General features: G+C 62.7%; 1 protein-coding gene across 1 annotated transcript; it reads left to right on the top strand.

Moving 5' to 3' along the window:
- The first annotated feature begins 15,082 nt into the window (after positions 1-15,082).
- LOC122901985 (guanine nucleotide-binding protein G(I)/G(S)/G(O) subunit gamma-5) lies at positions 15,083-15,536 on the top strand. The gene has a single exon (XM_044241026.1). The coding sequence runs from the start codon at positions 15,115-15,117 to the stop codon at positions 15,319-15,321; it is 207 nt and encodes a 68-aa protein (XP_044096961.1). The 5' UTR covers positions 15,083-15,114; the 3' UTR covers positions 15,322-15,536.
- The last annotated feature ends 1,101 nt before the right edge of the window (positions 15,537-16,637 follow it).

Below are 16,637 nucleotides of genomic sequence, written 5' to 3'. Positions count from 1 at the left end.
TGGTGGCCGTTGCGCCCTCGGGTGGCCAGGGGGATGGCACTGGGCCTGCCAGCCCGTGGGGTCCCTGCCCAGGCCAGTTCCACGGTGGAGGCCCAAGTGTCTGGAACCCGAAAGCCCTATGTGGCGGGGAGGCTCAGTGGCCCCTGCAGAGGCAATAAGGGGTCCTCGGGGAGAGGGGGCGGCTAAGACCCGGCTCCCTCGACCTGCCAGCTCACCTCCGTCTGGGGAGGAGCCTGGCAAATTCCCAAATGGCCCCGCTTCCTTTTTCTCCCCCCGGGGGCAGCAGCGCTACATTTTGAGGCGGGGGAAACTAACGGGTGCGAGCGGCGGGGGCGTTACGCGGGCCGCCGGGCCAGCGCGCTGCACCGGTTCTCGGGTGGGAGTGGCGGGGGGGGGGTTGCAGCAGGGGCGAGAGGCTGCTCCTGCCTCCTCCTCGCGGGCACCCGCCGCAGGATCCCGTCCCCACCCCACCCCCGGGCGTCCCGGCACCCCCCAGTCGCCACCGAGCCCTCGGGGTGCACGCCCAGGCGGCCCCTCCCTCTGCGCCCACCCCGCCCTCCCTGCGCCGTCGCCACGGCGACAGCGTCTCCAGGGCAACCAGGCTGCAGCAGCGGAGGTGAACCTTCCAGAAGGCCGTGGGGACAGAAGGGAAAGAGGAGGGGAAGAGAGAAGCAGGGGTGCCCCAACTCTGCAGCTGCTGCCCCAGCCGGGAGGATCCCCAACAGCCAACGAGACGAGCTCTGCCTCCGCCTAGGGACCCCTGAGCTGAGCCGTTACCCAGACGGGGAAACTGAGGCTGGGGTCATGGTGCCTGGTGCCAGGCCCTGGCAGGACACGGGGAAGTACATCAGGCCGGCCTTTCCCGGTTTGCCCACGCGGCCCCAGGCCTCTGGGCTTTTAATCTTTCCCTGTGTGCTCATCACAGTTAATACCAGGCATCCAGCTACATTGCCAACGGGTCTAACTGCCCTCCCCACTCTTCAGAGTCTCAGGGAAGCCCCAGCAGGTGGGCACCAGGAAAGCCCAGCCCCAGTGCCCGTGCTGTCTTGTGACTCACCAAGCCCACAAACAAGAAGTGCTTACTGTGTGCAAGGTCTCGTGTGGTCCTCCCCACTGGCCCACCATGTGGCCGCTGTCGTCCCCACACACAGGTCACAGGTGGGGCCTTTATAAAGCCTGTGGTGACCAGGAGACCATGATCCCCTGGAGCCGGGCCTGGGAGCCTGTAGGTGTGCCAGGGACCATGGCCGTGGATGGCTGGGCCATGGATGGCTGACCCGTGGGCCCTTCCCCTGCACGGCCCATCTCCAGCTGGACCCCCAGCCTCTGGGGGGCGGGGCACAAAGAGCAGGTGTCGTTAGCATTTGCAGCTCTGCTCAGATGATGGAACCCAGGCTCAGAGGCTGCCTTGGGGCCGCGCTGTGTGCAGATGCCAAACCCCCTCCCCACCACAGTGTGGCTCAGGAGCCATGGGGCTGGCAGGCAGTGGCTTCGGAGCACCCTCAGGCCCCCAACACTCAGAGGATGCAGAGCAGAGCCCGGCCGGAACCCACACAGTGCCAGCTCACTGCCCGCCTGGCACACCTCCACTTGGCACCCATTGGGGGGCAGCGTGCCCATCACCTCCACTCAGCCCCCGAGAGGTGTGCGCCCCCACCCCCGTCACATGTCCAGCCAGCAGCAGAGCCCGGAGAGGTGGTCTGGCGCTGTCCCTGTCTGGCTTGTTTTGCCACGGGGGCCGTTACAGATCCTGAAGGGGAATAACCCGAGAGGTCCTCAGACGGGAACCCCGGTGCTTGTCCTCCTCTGGGAGCTGATGGCGGGAGGCTGGCGGGGACGCAAGCCCCAGTGTCAATCCCAGTGTCTTCCCCGTGGGGATGCTCCTAGGTACCCCCCCCGACAGCCCCCTGTTCCCTGTCCCGCCATCTGTCTCTCCCAGGCTGGGCGCGGGTGGGGCCGGGCACCCTGGGGACAGTGAGGGCCGTGGAGAGTCCACCCTGCAGATAGGGCTCCAGGCCCAGACAGTGTCCTAGGACACAATAACGGGGAGCAAGCAAACAGCAACAGTGACACCGGACTGGGACGTGTCGTGTGTGACCATCTGTAGCAGAAGTGATCCCATCAGCCAGCAGTCACCGAGAACAACCGCTCAGTGCTTGTGACGCCCCTCAGGGCAGAGCTCCGCGAGGCCGGGGCACATCGCCTGCCGTGTCCAGTCCATGCCTGGTGCACAGCAGACACTACGTGAGGACTTGCTAAATGAATCTAGTGAGGCGGGCACCATTATCCCCATTTTACAGATGGCGACACAGAGTCTAGAGAGATTAGGACACGCACCCACAGTCACCTCGCAGCACGGGGCAGGGCTGGGACTGGAGCCCGGGGGTCTGGCCTCAGAGCCTATTCCCATAACCTCTGTGCTAGGAGGGGACGTGACAGGGTGCAGGCACTAATTAAATGGCGGCCAGGGAAGATGTGTCTGGCAGCCTGACAGCAGGCTGAGACCTGGAAGATGAGGAGCTGGTCAGGTGACAAACCCTACAAAAGTTCAGGGAGGTGGGCATGGCAGATGCAAAGGCCCTGAGGCAGGAAGCAACCTGGGAAGTTCCACAGAGAAGGGAGTTCTGTGGATTATAGGAGGGAGGCAGATTACAGAAGCTGGCCACCAGGAAGGAGTGGGACCTGAGTCTGCTAGTGGGGAAGTCGGGCTGTGAGTCCTCCAGACCACTCTGTTCTGCCCCTCCTGAGAGCTGGACGGTGCGCGGGGGACACTGCTCTCAGCTTATGGGGAGCAGATGCCTCATCCTCTGTGAGCAAAGCACAGACCCTACACCCAGAGCATCTCACTAGAAACTCACACCACCACCGACAGGCAAGAGTGTGCACACCCCTGGAAGGCGCACACCCCTGGAAGGTGTCAAACCCCCTGCCAAGCCCCAAATCCTGTGTAGCCTTCACTCCACCACCCCCATCGCCAACACGCAGGCCGCTTACTCCCTGCCAGCGCGGTGGACAGGACTGCAGAGGCCTCACCAGAACATCTCAGCCGCCCCGGCTCACAGACAGGAGCCTGGGGCCCCTGGGCTGGGTCCAGACCCCCTGTGTCAAGGGCCCGCATCAGAAGAAACACGTCCTAAGTCCCCAGGCCAGCTGGTCCACATCCCCAGGGCACAGCCCTGCCCACAGGATACTGGCTTGAAGGACAAAAGCCCCACAAAGACTTCTTTCAGACCTGCCTGAAGCCCCAAAGACAGTGAGGGGCAAGGACTCCGGAGGACAGCATGCCTGGGGGGGGCGGTGCTTGGGAGGGTTGGGGTGGGGGTCTTAGGTCCCTCACATTTAAATTCAACCTCCCACAGGGGTGCTGGCAGGAGCTTTCCCTCTCCAAGGCTCAGGACAAAAGCAGGCTAGCTCTCTGCCCTGGGGGTGAGTGCAGTCTGGCCCAGGCCTAGGTGTCTGTCGCTGAGGTGTGCTAGGGACAGTCCCCGTTCCAAGCCAGGTCTGTGACCTCAATCCCGATGGTGCAGGGCCCACAGGCACCCCTGGGTGCCGAAACCGAGGAGTAGGGACCCAGAGGCCACTGGTCCCTACCAGTGGTGACCGGCCACTGGTCCCTACTGGAGTGACCGTCACCCCTGCTGCAATCAGCCCCTGGGCCAGGAGGGGGACACGGGGCTCACACTCGCTCTGAGGTCCTGGCTGGCGACCAGCGTTGCCACTGTCCAGCCTCATCCTGCCCATCCCCGCGGGGCCTCCTGGGGCCTCCTGGGCCATGGGAGGGTCTTGCCCCTTCCTGGCCATTCTCAGCCACACACCGGCCACCTACCCCAGAACTCAGCAACCACAAGCTCCGCCAAGATGCTGTGTGGTTCGGGGCCCTGGGAAATTTGTGGCTACAAGCAGAAAGCTGAGCAGAAACTCTAGGGGACTGCCAACACACAGGACGTCCCCTTCACACTGCCCCCCCGCCCCACCCCCTTCAGGCCCAGGTCCCACTCATCAGCAGGTTGCAGATGCCAAGTGCTCCCAGCACTGCTGCTGGCTTGGCAGAGTAGCAGCGGCGGCCTGCATGTCTGTGCCCAGGGCTGGCTGCAGGGTGTGAACGTCCGGATGAAGCGAGAGGGGCTGAGCCCCGAGCACGGGCAGCCCCAGACATCCCAGCACCGAATGGGCTTCCAAGGGAAAACAGCCGGCGTGGAGCAGCGGGCAGCAGCCCAGCGGGCAGCGGCCCATCACCCACAAAGATTAGGGCCCCAGGTCCCCATGTCCTTTTGAGGGCCCAGTCCACCTCCAGAAGGATTCTCAGGAAGAGAGGGAGGGCAGGGAAGATGGGATTTGTCCCGCGGGCCCTTCCGTGTGGCCCGAGTATTGTGCTATGCTACCACCTTCCCAGAAATTAAACAGTGAAAAGCTGGGACCCAGTAGGACTCCAAGTGGACAGCCCCAGGGAGCACAGCGCACTCCTCTGTCCTGTGCTTGAAGGCCCCAGCTGGGCACAGCAGGACTCAATCCGGGTCTTTGTCCTCCTACTAACGCCAGGGGGGTGCTGGGCAGGCCGGCCTCTCCCGGACACCAGCCAGGGCTCCAGACCCGCTGGGCTCACCTCGGGCAGAAGCTGGTCACACTACTGACAAAGAGGCCCTTCTCCTCCCTGGCAGCCCCAGATCTGAATGTGCAGAGTCAGTGGGCCCGGGGCGGGGCGGGGGGTGGGGGCTGGTCTACGGAGTGGACGGGAAGGAGCCCCCTCCTCCCCATAAATCCTGCCTCCCAGACTTCCTGCACCTCTGGGTCTCGGGCTCTGAGCTGTCATTCCCCAGAAGGCCGCCAGAGGCCGCCCTCCACCCACAAACGGGGGCTGGAGGCGGGCAGGCAAGGCCACACCAGGAGGGACAGTCCTGCCTCCCCTGGGTGGGGGGCCTCCGCTGTTTCCCTCTGCTGTTTCCCCACAGGGCCAGATGCCGGGGGCCCTGATGTCTCTGGGGCTCCAGGCTGAGGAGCCCTATCCCCCCACCCCTCAGTGCACCCCCCAGAGTTCGGCCCAGGACTGCCTGGCCCCCATCCCCCTGGAAGCTCTGGGGAGCCCAGGGAGGGAGACGAGGAGGTGCCCAGGCAGGGCTGGGAGGAGTGTGCCTACCCGCTGTCTCTCGGCAGGCAGAGAAATACTTGAGAACTGCAGGGGATCCGAGAAATGAACTTGGCCCGGCAGGCACTAGCGTCCCCTGACTGATGGGGGATGGAGGTGGGTCCTCATTAGCCTCCGGAGCAGGGCCCTTCTGGGCGGGAAAGAGGACCCCGAGACCCACTGCCCCCCTGATCAAGCGCTCCAGGAGTGGGTCCAGGAAGCCCCCAGCTACAAAGGAGCCCAGAGAGCGTGAACTGAGGCACACCAACTTCAGGGCAGTTTGGCTGGGAGGAAGCCCAGTATGGGGTCCCTCAGGCATCTGGATGCTGTCTGCAGGGACCGTGGCTGTGCCCTCCCAGATGGCTTGGAGCACTTGGCCAGCTGGGCGGGGGTGTCCCCAGCCTGTTTCTCAGCCAGAACCTGTGGCCAAGTCCTGCCAAGTCTACGACGGAGCTGCGGATGACTCCCAACAGCCCCCATCCAAATGCCCCCGCCTGCCTGAACCCCGCCTGCAGCCTGCAAGTGCCCACGACGCTGGGAGAGGGGTCCGGCCAGCACCCCTCAGGACACCGCTGCGGGCCTTGTGCGGGGTGGGGGGTGGCCGTGGCCCCGGGTTGCATCCCAGCGTCTCGGCAGAGCGAGGGCAGCAGCAGGGGCGGGAGCCCCAGAAGAAATTGTTCGGATCCAGCGGCCCCTCGCGCCCTCCCTGGCCTCTCGAACCTGGGGACGGCGACCCATAAAGTCTGAGCTCAATCCTCCGGGTCCAGAGGGGTCTGACTGGGGGAGGGGTGCGGGAAGAGGTCACTGCCGCCGCCCCCAGGACGGTTCCCAAGGCAGGGAGACAGGAAGGTTCCCAAGGCAGGGAGACAGCCGGTGTTACGGGAGGGGGCGCTGGGGACGGCGGTGGGGCCGCATCAGAGCCTGGAATGGAAGGGGGATCCCATCAAGCTCAGACGGGGCCAGGGGGCGGCCGAGCAAGGCTGGCCGCCCTGGAGGCGGAAGGGTACAGGGAACAGGGCCAAGATTCATGCCCAGCCGGGGCAGGGGGCCGCTTCTCTTGCTCCCCAACACCCTATAGCGAGCAAACTCGAGAGCCACCGGCTTTCCGGGACGCCCACACTCCGCAGCCCCGACCTTTCCTGGGTGGTGGGTGCGCACCCCTCCCCCCCGCCACTCCCACTGGGAACGCACGCGGGGCGCACTGCCTCCGGCGGCTGCGACGGCTGTCCTACTCGCCTGGGGTCCCCCTTCGGGGCCGCTCCAAGCCGCGCACAAAGGCTCGGGCCAGGAGCCTCAACCTCCGCTGCCTCCGGCGGCTGCCGCGCGCGGCGAGCGCAAGGAGCCGGGAAGGCACGCGGCGCCCCTTTCCCAGCCCCGGGTGCGCGCGCGTCAGCCGCTCAGCCAGCGCCCCGGCCTCAGCTTTCCGCCTAGGAAATGGGTCCAGGGCTTCCCGAGCTCCGGCAGGAGCCGAGGGGCACGGGCGGGGTCCTCCCCAACCGCGGGACCCCGTACGCCAGCCGCGCACTCACCACTCCGAAGCTGAGGTCCTCCGCGCGGGTCGCGGGCGCGCCCCAGGTCCCGCTGGCCGCCAGCGCGAGCAGCAGCAACGGCAGCGGCGGGAGCCGGGGCCGGGGGGGCGACGGGCCGGGCCCGGGGGCAGCGCGGCTCCCCATCCCGCTCGCGGGGCCGTCGGCGCGGCAGTGCAGGTCCCCGCGCTCCTGCGCCCCGCTACGCCCGGCTCCCCGCGCCCCTGCGTCCGGCTCCCCGCGCCACTGCGCCCCGCTCCGCTGCTCTGCGCCCCTGCACCCCGCGCCCGTGCGCCCCGCTCTGCTGCGCGCCGCTCCCGGCCCGCCCGAGCCCGGTGCACCGCCTCCCAGCGGCGGGGCGGGGCATGCTAATATATGCTAATTACCACCGTTAGCGCTCGCCCCGCCCACCGCCTTAAAGGCCCCGCGTCCCGCGCTGGTGTTCGGACCCCACCCGCGCCCCATGCCTCGCGCATGCACCGGGGATTGGGGCTGCAGCGGCCGGAAGGCAGGAGATTTCCGAGTGTCCCTAGACGGTCTCGGGGCTGCGGGCGGTGGGCCGACGGGGCGCTCCCCGGGGGCTGACCCGGTCTCCTCGCCCACCCTCTCGTTCCGTGGACCCGGACCCAGACCCGGAGCCCGGATTCACAGTCACGGTTGGGCACCCCAAGCGGCAGTCGCAGCACGCCCTGCAGACGCCTGGTGGAGCCCTTGAGCCGCGAAAGAAAGGGGTGACTGCTGGGAGGGGGCGACCATGGGGGCGGGGCGGGGCGCTGTCGGAGCGCGAGTCTTCTGGGGTCTGGGCTAGGGGGAGGATGGGAATGCTGACGTTTACTGGAGCTCAGACTGCGCGGGGCACATGTCCAGCCTGGCGCCTTTATCATCTCATTGGCTTCTCACAGCATCCTGTGTGATGGGAACGGTTATTCCCATGTTTCAGACAAGGAAACTGAGGTCCAGAGAAATTAAGTAATTTGCAGGGCGGGGGGGGGGAATGCTCCGAGATTCAGAGTTCAGATGCAAACGTCCCCACACCTGAGTGAGATTTCTCATCCTGCTCGTCTACAACGGCTTCCCAGCCACGGCCCCTTCACCCTCTGGTCCCCGCTGCTGCTGTCAAATTGAGGCCCTAGGTGAGGGAAACTGAGGCCCAGGCACTTTCGCTGGATCCCCACCCCCCAGTCTGGGGGTGTGTGGCGAGGGCTGGTTTCTAGGCAGGATCCCCCCCTCACCATCCCTCCCGGTTACTCTTAGAGCCTCAGTGGCCCCTTTCGGAGCAAGGAGACTCTGCACCTGCTTCGGAACAGCTCTGTACTGACGGTCTGAGACCCCTTGCAGACGGGCAGCCTTGCACACACTGACCCTTCACCGGCACATCCTCAAATTTTGCTCATGTGCATCGGGGCAACCTGGTTGCCAGTGGCGGAGCCCAGCTCAAACTGGTTCTAGTCAAGGAAAGAAAATTTAGGGGTTTATTTGGCTGGGACAGCCCGGAGCACACGGAGGGCAGGCAAGGCTGAATCAGGTTGCACAAGGACCAGATCAGAACTCAGCTCCTCCCTCCATTTCTGCATTGGCTTCATTCTCGGGCAAGGTTTCTCTGAACGGCAGCCAAGATGATGCCAGGCAGCTTCAGCCAACATCCTTGCCAATGTGTAAGCCCAGCCACACAGACCCACAAGCCACAGACCCAGGGCCATCTCTCACGGATGATGTGGATTGTGTGTTTGTCCCTGAGTCAGCCATGTGGCCGGGTGATGGAAATGAGCTGACCTGCCGGTGTAGCCCATGGGAAGGAGGGGGTTTCTAAAGGAAACTGGAGGTGCTGCAGTCAGATTAAGAAAGATGGACAGCAGGCAGGGCTGGATCAAGGAGCTCAGAAAGGGAGGCTGGAGCAGTCTACCGTTGTGTAAGGGTTCTTCCTGCATTTGAGGGTCTGGAGCAGGATGCTGGGGCAGGGTGGGGGCTCATTCCAGTTGGTGTGAGGAGAGGTAGCTGTGACCGTGGCCTCAGGAGCACAAACATAAGTGTGGACCTTAGGGGGGTCTAGACGGTGGCTGGCGACCTAGGCGAGATCTGAGGAAGCTGGGCTAGGACACAATTGGGGGGGTGTCACTTCATGGCGGGGGCCACGCCACCCCAGTTGCTGCTCCCTCTTTGAGGCTGCCACTGAATTCTGGCGTTTGAACATGAACAGAATCCAAGCACCGATGAACAGCCACTTTTCACTGTCAGATGGGTGATGTTGGAAAAGTGATAGATCATTGTGCACCCAGGGTGTGGGAAGTGGAGACTTTGGGGCCATGGGGTGGGGGTGGGGTACAGACTTACTGGAAGGCCATCAGGGAACAGCTATTAAAATTTAAAAAGTACATTTTCTATGGCTAGCATTCTTGGTGTCTGCCCTAGAGAAACACTCCTATCTTTGCACGAGAAGGCAAAGGCAGGATGTACTAGTTCGCCATCAGAAGCTGCCCGCATGTCCATGCAGGGCTGACCCACTAAAGCAGGACAGCGTGTTGGGTCGCTTGTGCCAGCTATGGCCCAGGACGTGGCTGAGGGCATTGCCCTGTGATCTGTGATGGCTGGCGCGGGGGTGTGTCCCGCGAGAGAAGCAGGCTCCTCTTCTAAGACCCAGGAGGTGCCCCGGACAGACACACCCAGAAGACAGAACTACCTGGAAGTCAGAAAGAAAGGACTAGATGGGGGTGCCCCAGCGGGGCCACCCACACACCTTGTTAAGTGAAAAAAAACAAAACAAAACAAAAAAAAAACCAACCGTGGGAAAAGAAGTCGGGAAAAAAACCACAAAACAACAAGCACATATAATGATATAATCCTTCCAAGCTCTTGATCCAGCCTCGTCTGCCATGCATCTCCCTTTCTCTGGTGTCAGCATCTCCAATTTCCTTTAGAAAATTCCCTTTGGGGGGCGCCTGGGTGGCTCAGTGGGTTAAGCCGCTGCCTTCGGCTCAGGTCATGATCTCAGGGTCCTGGGATCGAGTCCCGCATCAGGCTCTCTGCTCAGCAGGGAGCCTGCTTCCTCCTCTCTCTCTGCCTGCCTCTCTGCCTACTTGTAATCTCTCTCTGTCAAATAAATAAATAAAATCTTAAAAAAAAAAAAAAAAAAAAGAAAATTCCCTTTGGCCCCTGTCCGCCCAGGGGTTTGGGACGCAGACCCCAGCCACCTGGAGCATAGAAGCCAGGATGGCCCCATCCCTCCCTACCATCTCCGGGCCACACGACTGGTTCAGGGCTGCCCCCACAGCCCACGTCCTGCAAGGAGGGACAGCCCTGGGATGGCGGCTTGGGCTTGCTGAGCTGGACGGATGGAAGCTGCAGCTTTCCTGGGCTCTGTGTGTGTGAGAGGGAAAGTTCTGGAGAGAACCCACTCCAGCGTGCGGTGAGGACTCCAGGCAGGAGGGCAGGGAGCAGCCTCAGGCCCGCGTTCTACCCATGTCCTCCACTGGGCGCTGCCCCTGCCACTCTCTGTCCTGGGCCCTGAGTGTCAGGCCCAGGAGTGGCGCTGGGAGATGCCCCAGGCCCTCGCATGTGACCTGCCCCCTACAGGGACGCCACCTTTCAGGGGCTCCTTTTGCCCTGCCCGTTCCTAACACCCCGGGCGGGTTCTCTGTCCCTGGGATCCTCCGCCTGGGATCTGCTGGAGGGACGGGGGAGGACCCTGGGCACAAGGCTGGGGGCGGGGCAAGGCCTTCAGCTTCTCAGCCTGCTTTACCCTCCTACCGGGAGCAGCTATTTCTGGTTTGCTTGTGTAACTGAAAATCAGTAAAGTGAGAACAAGAGAAGTGTTAACTACGTGTGTTGGATGCAAAAGGCAGACTTACTCAAGGAGGGGCTCTCCTCCAAGACCGGGGCTTCCAGGGTAGGTGGCGCCCTTAGGCAGGGCCCCTGCCTTCACTCTAGCAGGGCGCTGGGGCTGGGCCTTGAGACCCTGCCCTTGTGTGGGGACACGAATCACGCAGGCAAAGTGCGGAACACAGATGCCATGTCCCAACCCCCAGGATCCCAGAGTGCGGTCCCTCATGTGGCCAAACTGGCTGCAAAGTCCAGTGATCAAGTCAAGGATCTTGGGATGCGACTGTCCTGGAGGGTCTGGTGGCCCAGTGTCCTGACCAGGGGACTTACAGGAGGCAGCAGGTCACGGGACAAAGGAAGCAGTGGCCAGAGTGAGTCAGCAGCTGGGGATGCGGGCGTCCCTGATGGCCAGTAGCCCCAGAGCCCCGCGGGCACCTGCTTCCACTCCGGCAAAGCTGAGCTCCGTCTGCTGGCCTCGGGGCCGTGAGAGCCCGACTGTGTCTATGCCAGTGAGCGTGTGCTCGGTGCCACAGTGGCCACGAGAACCCTTACTTGTCGAACAGGGTGGCAGTGGGGACGGGCAGGACAGCAACAGGACATGGATGGTCAGCTCAGCTGAGGCACTGAGCCCGTGCCCAGTCCTTGGGGCAGCCTCTGTGTCAGAGGAGCCAAGGGGGTGGAGGCCGGGCAGTGGGATCAGAGGGGGAGGCGATGTTAAAACATGTCCGTAAGGGGCACTTGGGGGGCTCCATCGGTTAGGCGTGGACCCCTGATTTCCGCTCTCCCTCTGTATCCCCTACCCTAGCCGCTCTCGCACAAGCATGCACTGGCATGCACCTTCTATTTAATAGATCTTTTTTTTCTTTTAAAGATTTCATTTTTTTATTTGAGAGAGAGACAGCACATGAGAAAGGGAGGGAGGGAGGGAGAGAGAAGGAGGGAAGGAGCGAGTGGGGGAGGGGCAGGAAACCGAGTGGGAAACTCAACACCGGGCTGGACGCGGGGCTCACCCCAGAATCCCGGGGATCATGACCTGAGCCAAAGGCAGACGCCCAACTGATTGAGCCACCCAGGCGTCCCAACAAATAGACCTTAAAAAAAAAAAATCAAAATATATCCTGAAACTGTGACTCTAGTCCCAGGGAGGCACTGCCCTCCTCTCTAGACAGAGCACGCCTTTGTGGCCGCTTTCACGAGCAGATGGGCCCGAGGACTCATGTGATGACTTCGGAGCCGGCTTTGCTGGGTCCCTCTGCCCACTCAAGCAAGACATTTCCTGGCAGGGGTTGGGGGGAGGGAGAGAGGGGAGGGGGAGCAGGGGAGAAGAGGAGCGGGAGGGAGGAAGGGGGAGGCAGAGGGGGAAAAGAGCGAAGGAAGAGAAGAGGAGGGGGGAGAAGGAAGGGGGAGGTGAGGGGAGGAAAAAGAGAGGGCAAGTGGGGGAAGGGCGGGGAAGGGGCAGCGGAGGGGACAGGATTGGGAGGACCAGGGCGGTCCCAGACCTTCCACCCCCATCTTTGCTCTGGGCTCGGGCGCTGAGCCAGGGGCTGGAGGGGCAAGGGGGCCCTCAGGGCTGGTGAGAGCAGCTCCGTGACACCGCCACCATGGGGACGACCTCACCGGCCTCTGGCTGTACCAGCCCCCTATTTGTGTGTGTGCTTCTCACTGTCCGGAGGTGCAGGGCCCCTGTCCAGGCGCGGCACAGCTTCCGTCCCCAGCGGTGGGCTGGCCTCTCCCTGGCACACCCCAGGGCTGCAGGCACTGTCATGGCTCCCGTCCTCAGGGATCCTGCGCGGTGCGGTGCGTGTCTGCGCCCTGCTCTTCTCTCCGCGGGGACTCAGTCCTGTGGGCCGGCCTGGGGGACCACACGTCACCTGTCCCCCTGCGCATGCAGTCACATGCCGTGGTACAGGGGTCAGAGTGGGGGCCAGTTCAGCCCAGAGGGCGGGTGTGAGGTCAGGGAGTGGGGTCCGGCGCGGAGGGCTCGGGTGAGGTGGCCGTGGGAGTCAGGGTCCCCGTTGGTGTCTCGCTGTGCTTGGAGACACAGCCGGCTCCTCACGCCCTGCCACACCTCTGCCCCGGGGCTGGTCCCCGTGCCCAGGTCGTGTCCCCCAGGAGCTCCACAGTCCCTCTTTGCATCAGGCCGACCTCTCCTCCCCACGGCCTGGACCCCATTGGGTGGGTCCTTGCAGCCACCGTCCGCTGGGGGGAACCGAGCGTCCCCCAATTTAAAAAGAACCGTGGAGCTACAGAGTGGGAGGGTCTCTGCTGGTCGTTCAGGCCCGCAGAGCGCAAGCAGCACCGGCCTGTGGATGGCCCCCCGGGAGGGGGTGCACCCACCGTGGGTTGGGCCAATGTGACATGTCCACAGCCGACAGACGGGTCACCAGACGTTGGGGGATGGGTGGGGAGCGACTGCTCTTCTGGGGGAGGTGGAATGTTCTGGAATCCAACAGCGGGGGACGGACGCTGATGCCATGCAGGTGCGCTCACCCCCAGGGAAGGAGTTGTCAGGGTGGCTCCAGGCCCCAGAGCTGCCATGTCCCTATCCCGTGACTCCTGCACTCAGGACCCCGCTGCATGAGCTGCACCTTGGCGAGCTGCAAAAAGCCAAGTTTCTTTTTTTTTTTTTTAAAGATTTTATTTATTTATTTGACAGAGAGAGATCACAAGTAGGCAGAGAGGCAGGCAGAGAGAGAGAGGAGGAAGCAGGCTCCCTGCTGAGCAGAGAGCCCGATGCGGGACTCGATCCCAGGACCCTGAGATCATGACCTGAGCCGAAGGCAGCGGCTTAACCCACTGAGCCACCCAGGCGCCCAAGCCAAGTTTCTGTGGGCTGTCAGGTCTGAGTGGCGCGGGGATGTCGAACGACTTCCAGAAGCAAGAGTGCTGCGGCCAGCCAGGACGCGCTGCTTTAGGGTGCGCCTTTGGTTTCCAGCTTGTGGGCGACACAGATAACCGCTGTTCCACTGAGGGCACGCAACAGGACGAGCGTCCAGTGAACACCGTGCTGGTGGGGAGATGGGCTCGGGGGGTGTCATCTGGGGACCAGGGAGACGCGTCTGGGGGTGTCGTCTAGGGGCCGGGAGACAAGGCCCACGCGACAGGCGCTTCCTAACTGGCGCCTGGAGGAGCACGGCAGCGCGGGGCGACTCTCTCCCCACACCCTGCTCAGCCCAGTGCTCCTGGGAGCGACAGCAACTACTCTGGGGTCTCGGGGTTTCCTTTAGAGCCCCTGAAGTGTGGCAAACGGTGTTCCCCCAGATTTACGTCCGCCCCAACCTGAGAACGTGAGCTGATCTGGGAAAAGGGCGCTGCAGATGGAAGCACACTTAAGGATCCCAAGAGGGGACCGTCCGGCTTCCCCGGCGCGGGGGGTGGGGTAGGGGAGTCCCGAGTCCAGGACTATGTCCTGAGAAGGGGGAGCGGAGGGAGCAACCAAGGGGGCATCTCCCCCAGAGCATCCAGTGGGAGCCACCGTGTAGCCCGCATGAGGACCTCAAACCCCAGAGCTGAGACAGTGGGGTCCTGCGGTTTGGGACGGTGGCCTGGACACTGTCACACCTCCTACCTGCCCCTGCACACACCTTGCCCTGCTTAGTCGCAGTCAAGGCCGCCTTCCGTACGTGAGCAGGGATGGGGCCCTCTGCCTCACCTGTCAGGGGCGTCCCCTTGCACTCAGGAGACAGATCGCAGCTCCTCGTCTGGTCTGCGGGTCCTGGCCAGGCTACTCATCCCCACCCTCTCCCCTAAACTGGCTGGATCCCCCGCCCTTCTGCTTCTCCCTGTCACTCAGGCACATTACTACCTCAGGACCTTTGCACCAGCAGCCCAGAAGCCCGCAGTGCCCCCAGACCCCTGCGGACCGCGTTACCTCTAGCAGGTTGCCATCCCTGTGTCAGCGCCTCAAGAGACGCCCCCTCGCTCGCCTTCTCTGCTCAGCCCACCTGACGCCAACCTCACGTACTGCTTAAGACAGAGAGACGGTGTCGGCCGTCTGCCCTGCACGTCCTGTGAAGGCTGAGCAGCTTGTGGAGACCTTCTGGTTTCTTGGATGACGGGGTGAACCGCTGGTTCTTGGAAGCCTGCGTCCTTCCCACCTTCTTTGGACAGCAGCGCCCAATGTCCTGGGGGGGGCTGGCCTGTCCCCACGGGTTTTGTCCACTCCCGCCTGCGGGCTGTGCTGTGCCGCGCCCCCCGAAAGCCTGGGCCAGAGCTTGGATCCTGACCCTTGGAAAAGCCCAAGAAGCACTGCCGCTCCTGGGATCCATGGGCTCGCACGGCTGCCCGTCCCCTGGGCCGGGAACCACTGGGGCGCTCGGGGTGCCTTGCAGGAGGTCCTGCGGCACTGGGCTCGAGCCCACAGGACTGAAGATGCCGCCGGTGGGGGACGGGCAGAAGGGAAGGTGATCTGCAGGCTGCGGCCCACTCCAGCCCCCACATCGCGACGCGTGGGCCACGCTGGGTCAGGCCCACCGCAGAGCGCTGTGCTGGGTGGCCCTCGCTCTCATGCACGTCGACAGCTGTGCCGCAACGTTCATTAAGAAGACACCACCGGTCACCCTGCCGCGCTGCCCCACCTTCTGGCCTCGCGGACCCACAAACGGACAGATCCACGCACGCACGAAAATCTGCCCCACTCCTGAGAGCGCCATGTCTGGTTCCTCCAGCGTTGCCGCTATGAAGAAAGTGGTTCAACAGCTCCGGCTGGAAGCCGGGCTCAACCGCGTGAAGGTTTCCCAGGCAGCTGCAGATCTGAAACAATTCTGTCTGCAGAATGCCCAACACGACCCCCTGCTAACTGGTGTGTCTTCAAGTACGAACCCATTCAGACCACAGAAAGTCTGTTCCTTTTTGTAGTAAAATGAATCTTTGGGATGGTTTTCTAGACCACTTTTCATGAACCAGTGACTATTCAAAGGAGAACTAAATTTGAAGCCTGTACAAAAAGCTTATCCCTGTAACATGTGCCATACTATATAAATTTTTACTTTTGTCAGTCCTTAACATCTACCTCTCTGAATTCTCATAAATTTCTATTTCATAAGGGTAAAAAAAAAAAAAAAAAGACACCACCAGGGACGCCTGGGTGGCTCAGTGGGTTAAGCGGCTGCCTTCGGCTCAGGTCATGATCCCAGCATCCTGGGATCGAGTCCCACATCGGGATCCTTGTTTGGCAGGGAGCCTGCTTCTCCCTCTGCCTCTGCCTGCCTCTCTGTCTGCTTGTGCTCGCTCTCTCTCCCTGTCTCTGACAAATAAATAAAATCTTAAAAAAAAAAATAAAAAAGAAGACGCCACGGGACAGGTTCACGGTCAGATACAAAATCGCTCCAAGGCAACGGTCACCCCAGCCAGGGAGGAGGCTGGCGGGTGACGCGCCCCCTGGGGTGTGAGGACGGCGCAGGAGGGGCTGGGCAGCCAAGAGCAGGTCTGCCTGTGTCTGTGCAGGGGCACGGGGAGAGTGCACCAAGGTGAACGGGTCGCTCACGCCAACCCCCCAGTGCTGCTGGAAAGCGCCTGCTGGAGCGCCCGTGTTCCGGGTCCTTCCCACCGCCCGCCGGCTCCGTGCTGCTCCGTCAGGGGCCCTCCCAGCAGCTCCGGACTGTTCCGGAAATCTGCCGGAGCATCGGGCCGTGCTGCAAACAGGCAGCAGGAGGTTTTGGAGAACAATTTTACTGGCCCATTTTTAAGAGCCTTAAAAATAAATCCAGTAAAGGGCGCCTGGGTGGCTCAGTGGGTTGAGCCTCTGCCTTCGGCTCAGGTCATGTTCTCAGGGTCAGTCCTGGGATCGAGCCCTGCATTGGGGCTCTCTGCTCAGCAGGGAGCCTGCTTCCTCCTCTCTCTCTGCCTGCCTCTCTGCTGCTTGTGACCTCTGTCAAATAAATAAAGTATTTTTAAAAATCCAGTAAAAATACCGCAAATTCATCATGAGACAATCTTTCTAAACAGAAAAAACTCTTGACCCAAAGCCGATGGCAGTGTCCTCTGGGCGGACTGTGTGGAAGCCGTCCCGTGTGGAGCAGGAGGGCAGTGTGTTGGGCGGGGGGCACAGACCGGGAGGGCAGGGGTGCTGTGGCTACCTCTCCCATCCCACAGAGCACGACCGCCTGGAGCTGGCACGCGGGCTCAGCGGTGGCAGAATGTCAGATGCATCCCACCACACAGCCCATGTCCTG

The sequence above is a fragment of the Neovison vison genome, chromosome 3 (assembly GCF_020171115.1).
Source record: "Neovison vison isolate M4711 chromosome 3, ASM_NN_V1, whole genome shotgun sequence".
Taxonomy (NCBI): domain Eukaryota; kingdom Metazoa; phylum Chordata; class Mammalia; order Carnivora; family Mustelidae; genus Neogale; species Neogale vison.
This window is presented reverse-complemented; position numbering and strand designations above follow the sequence as displayed.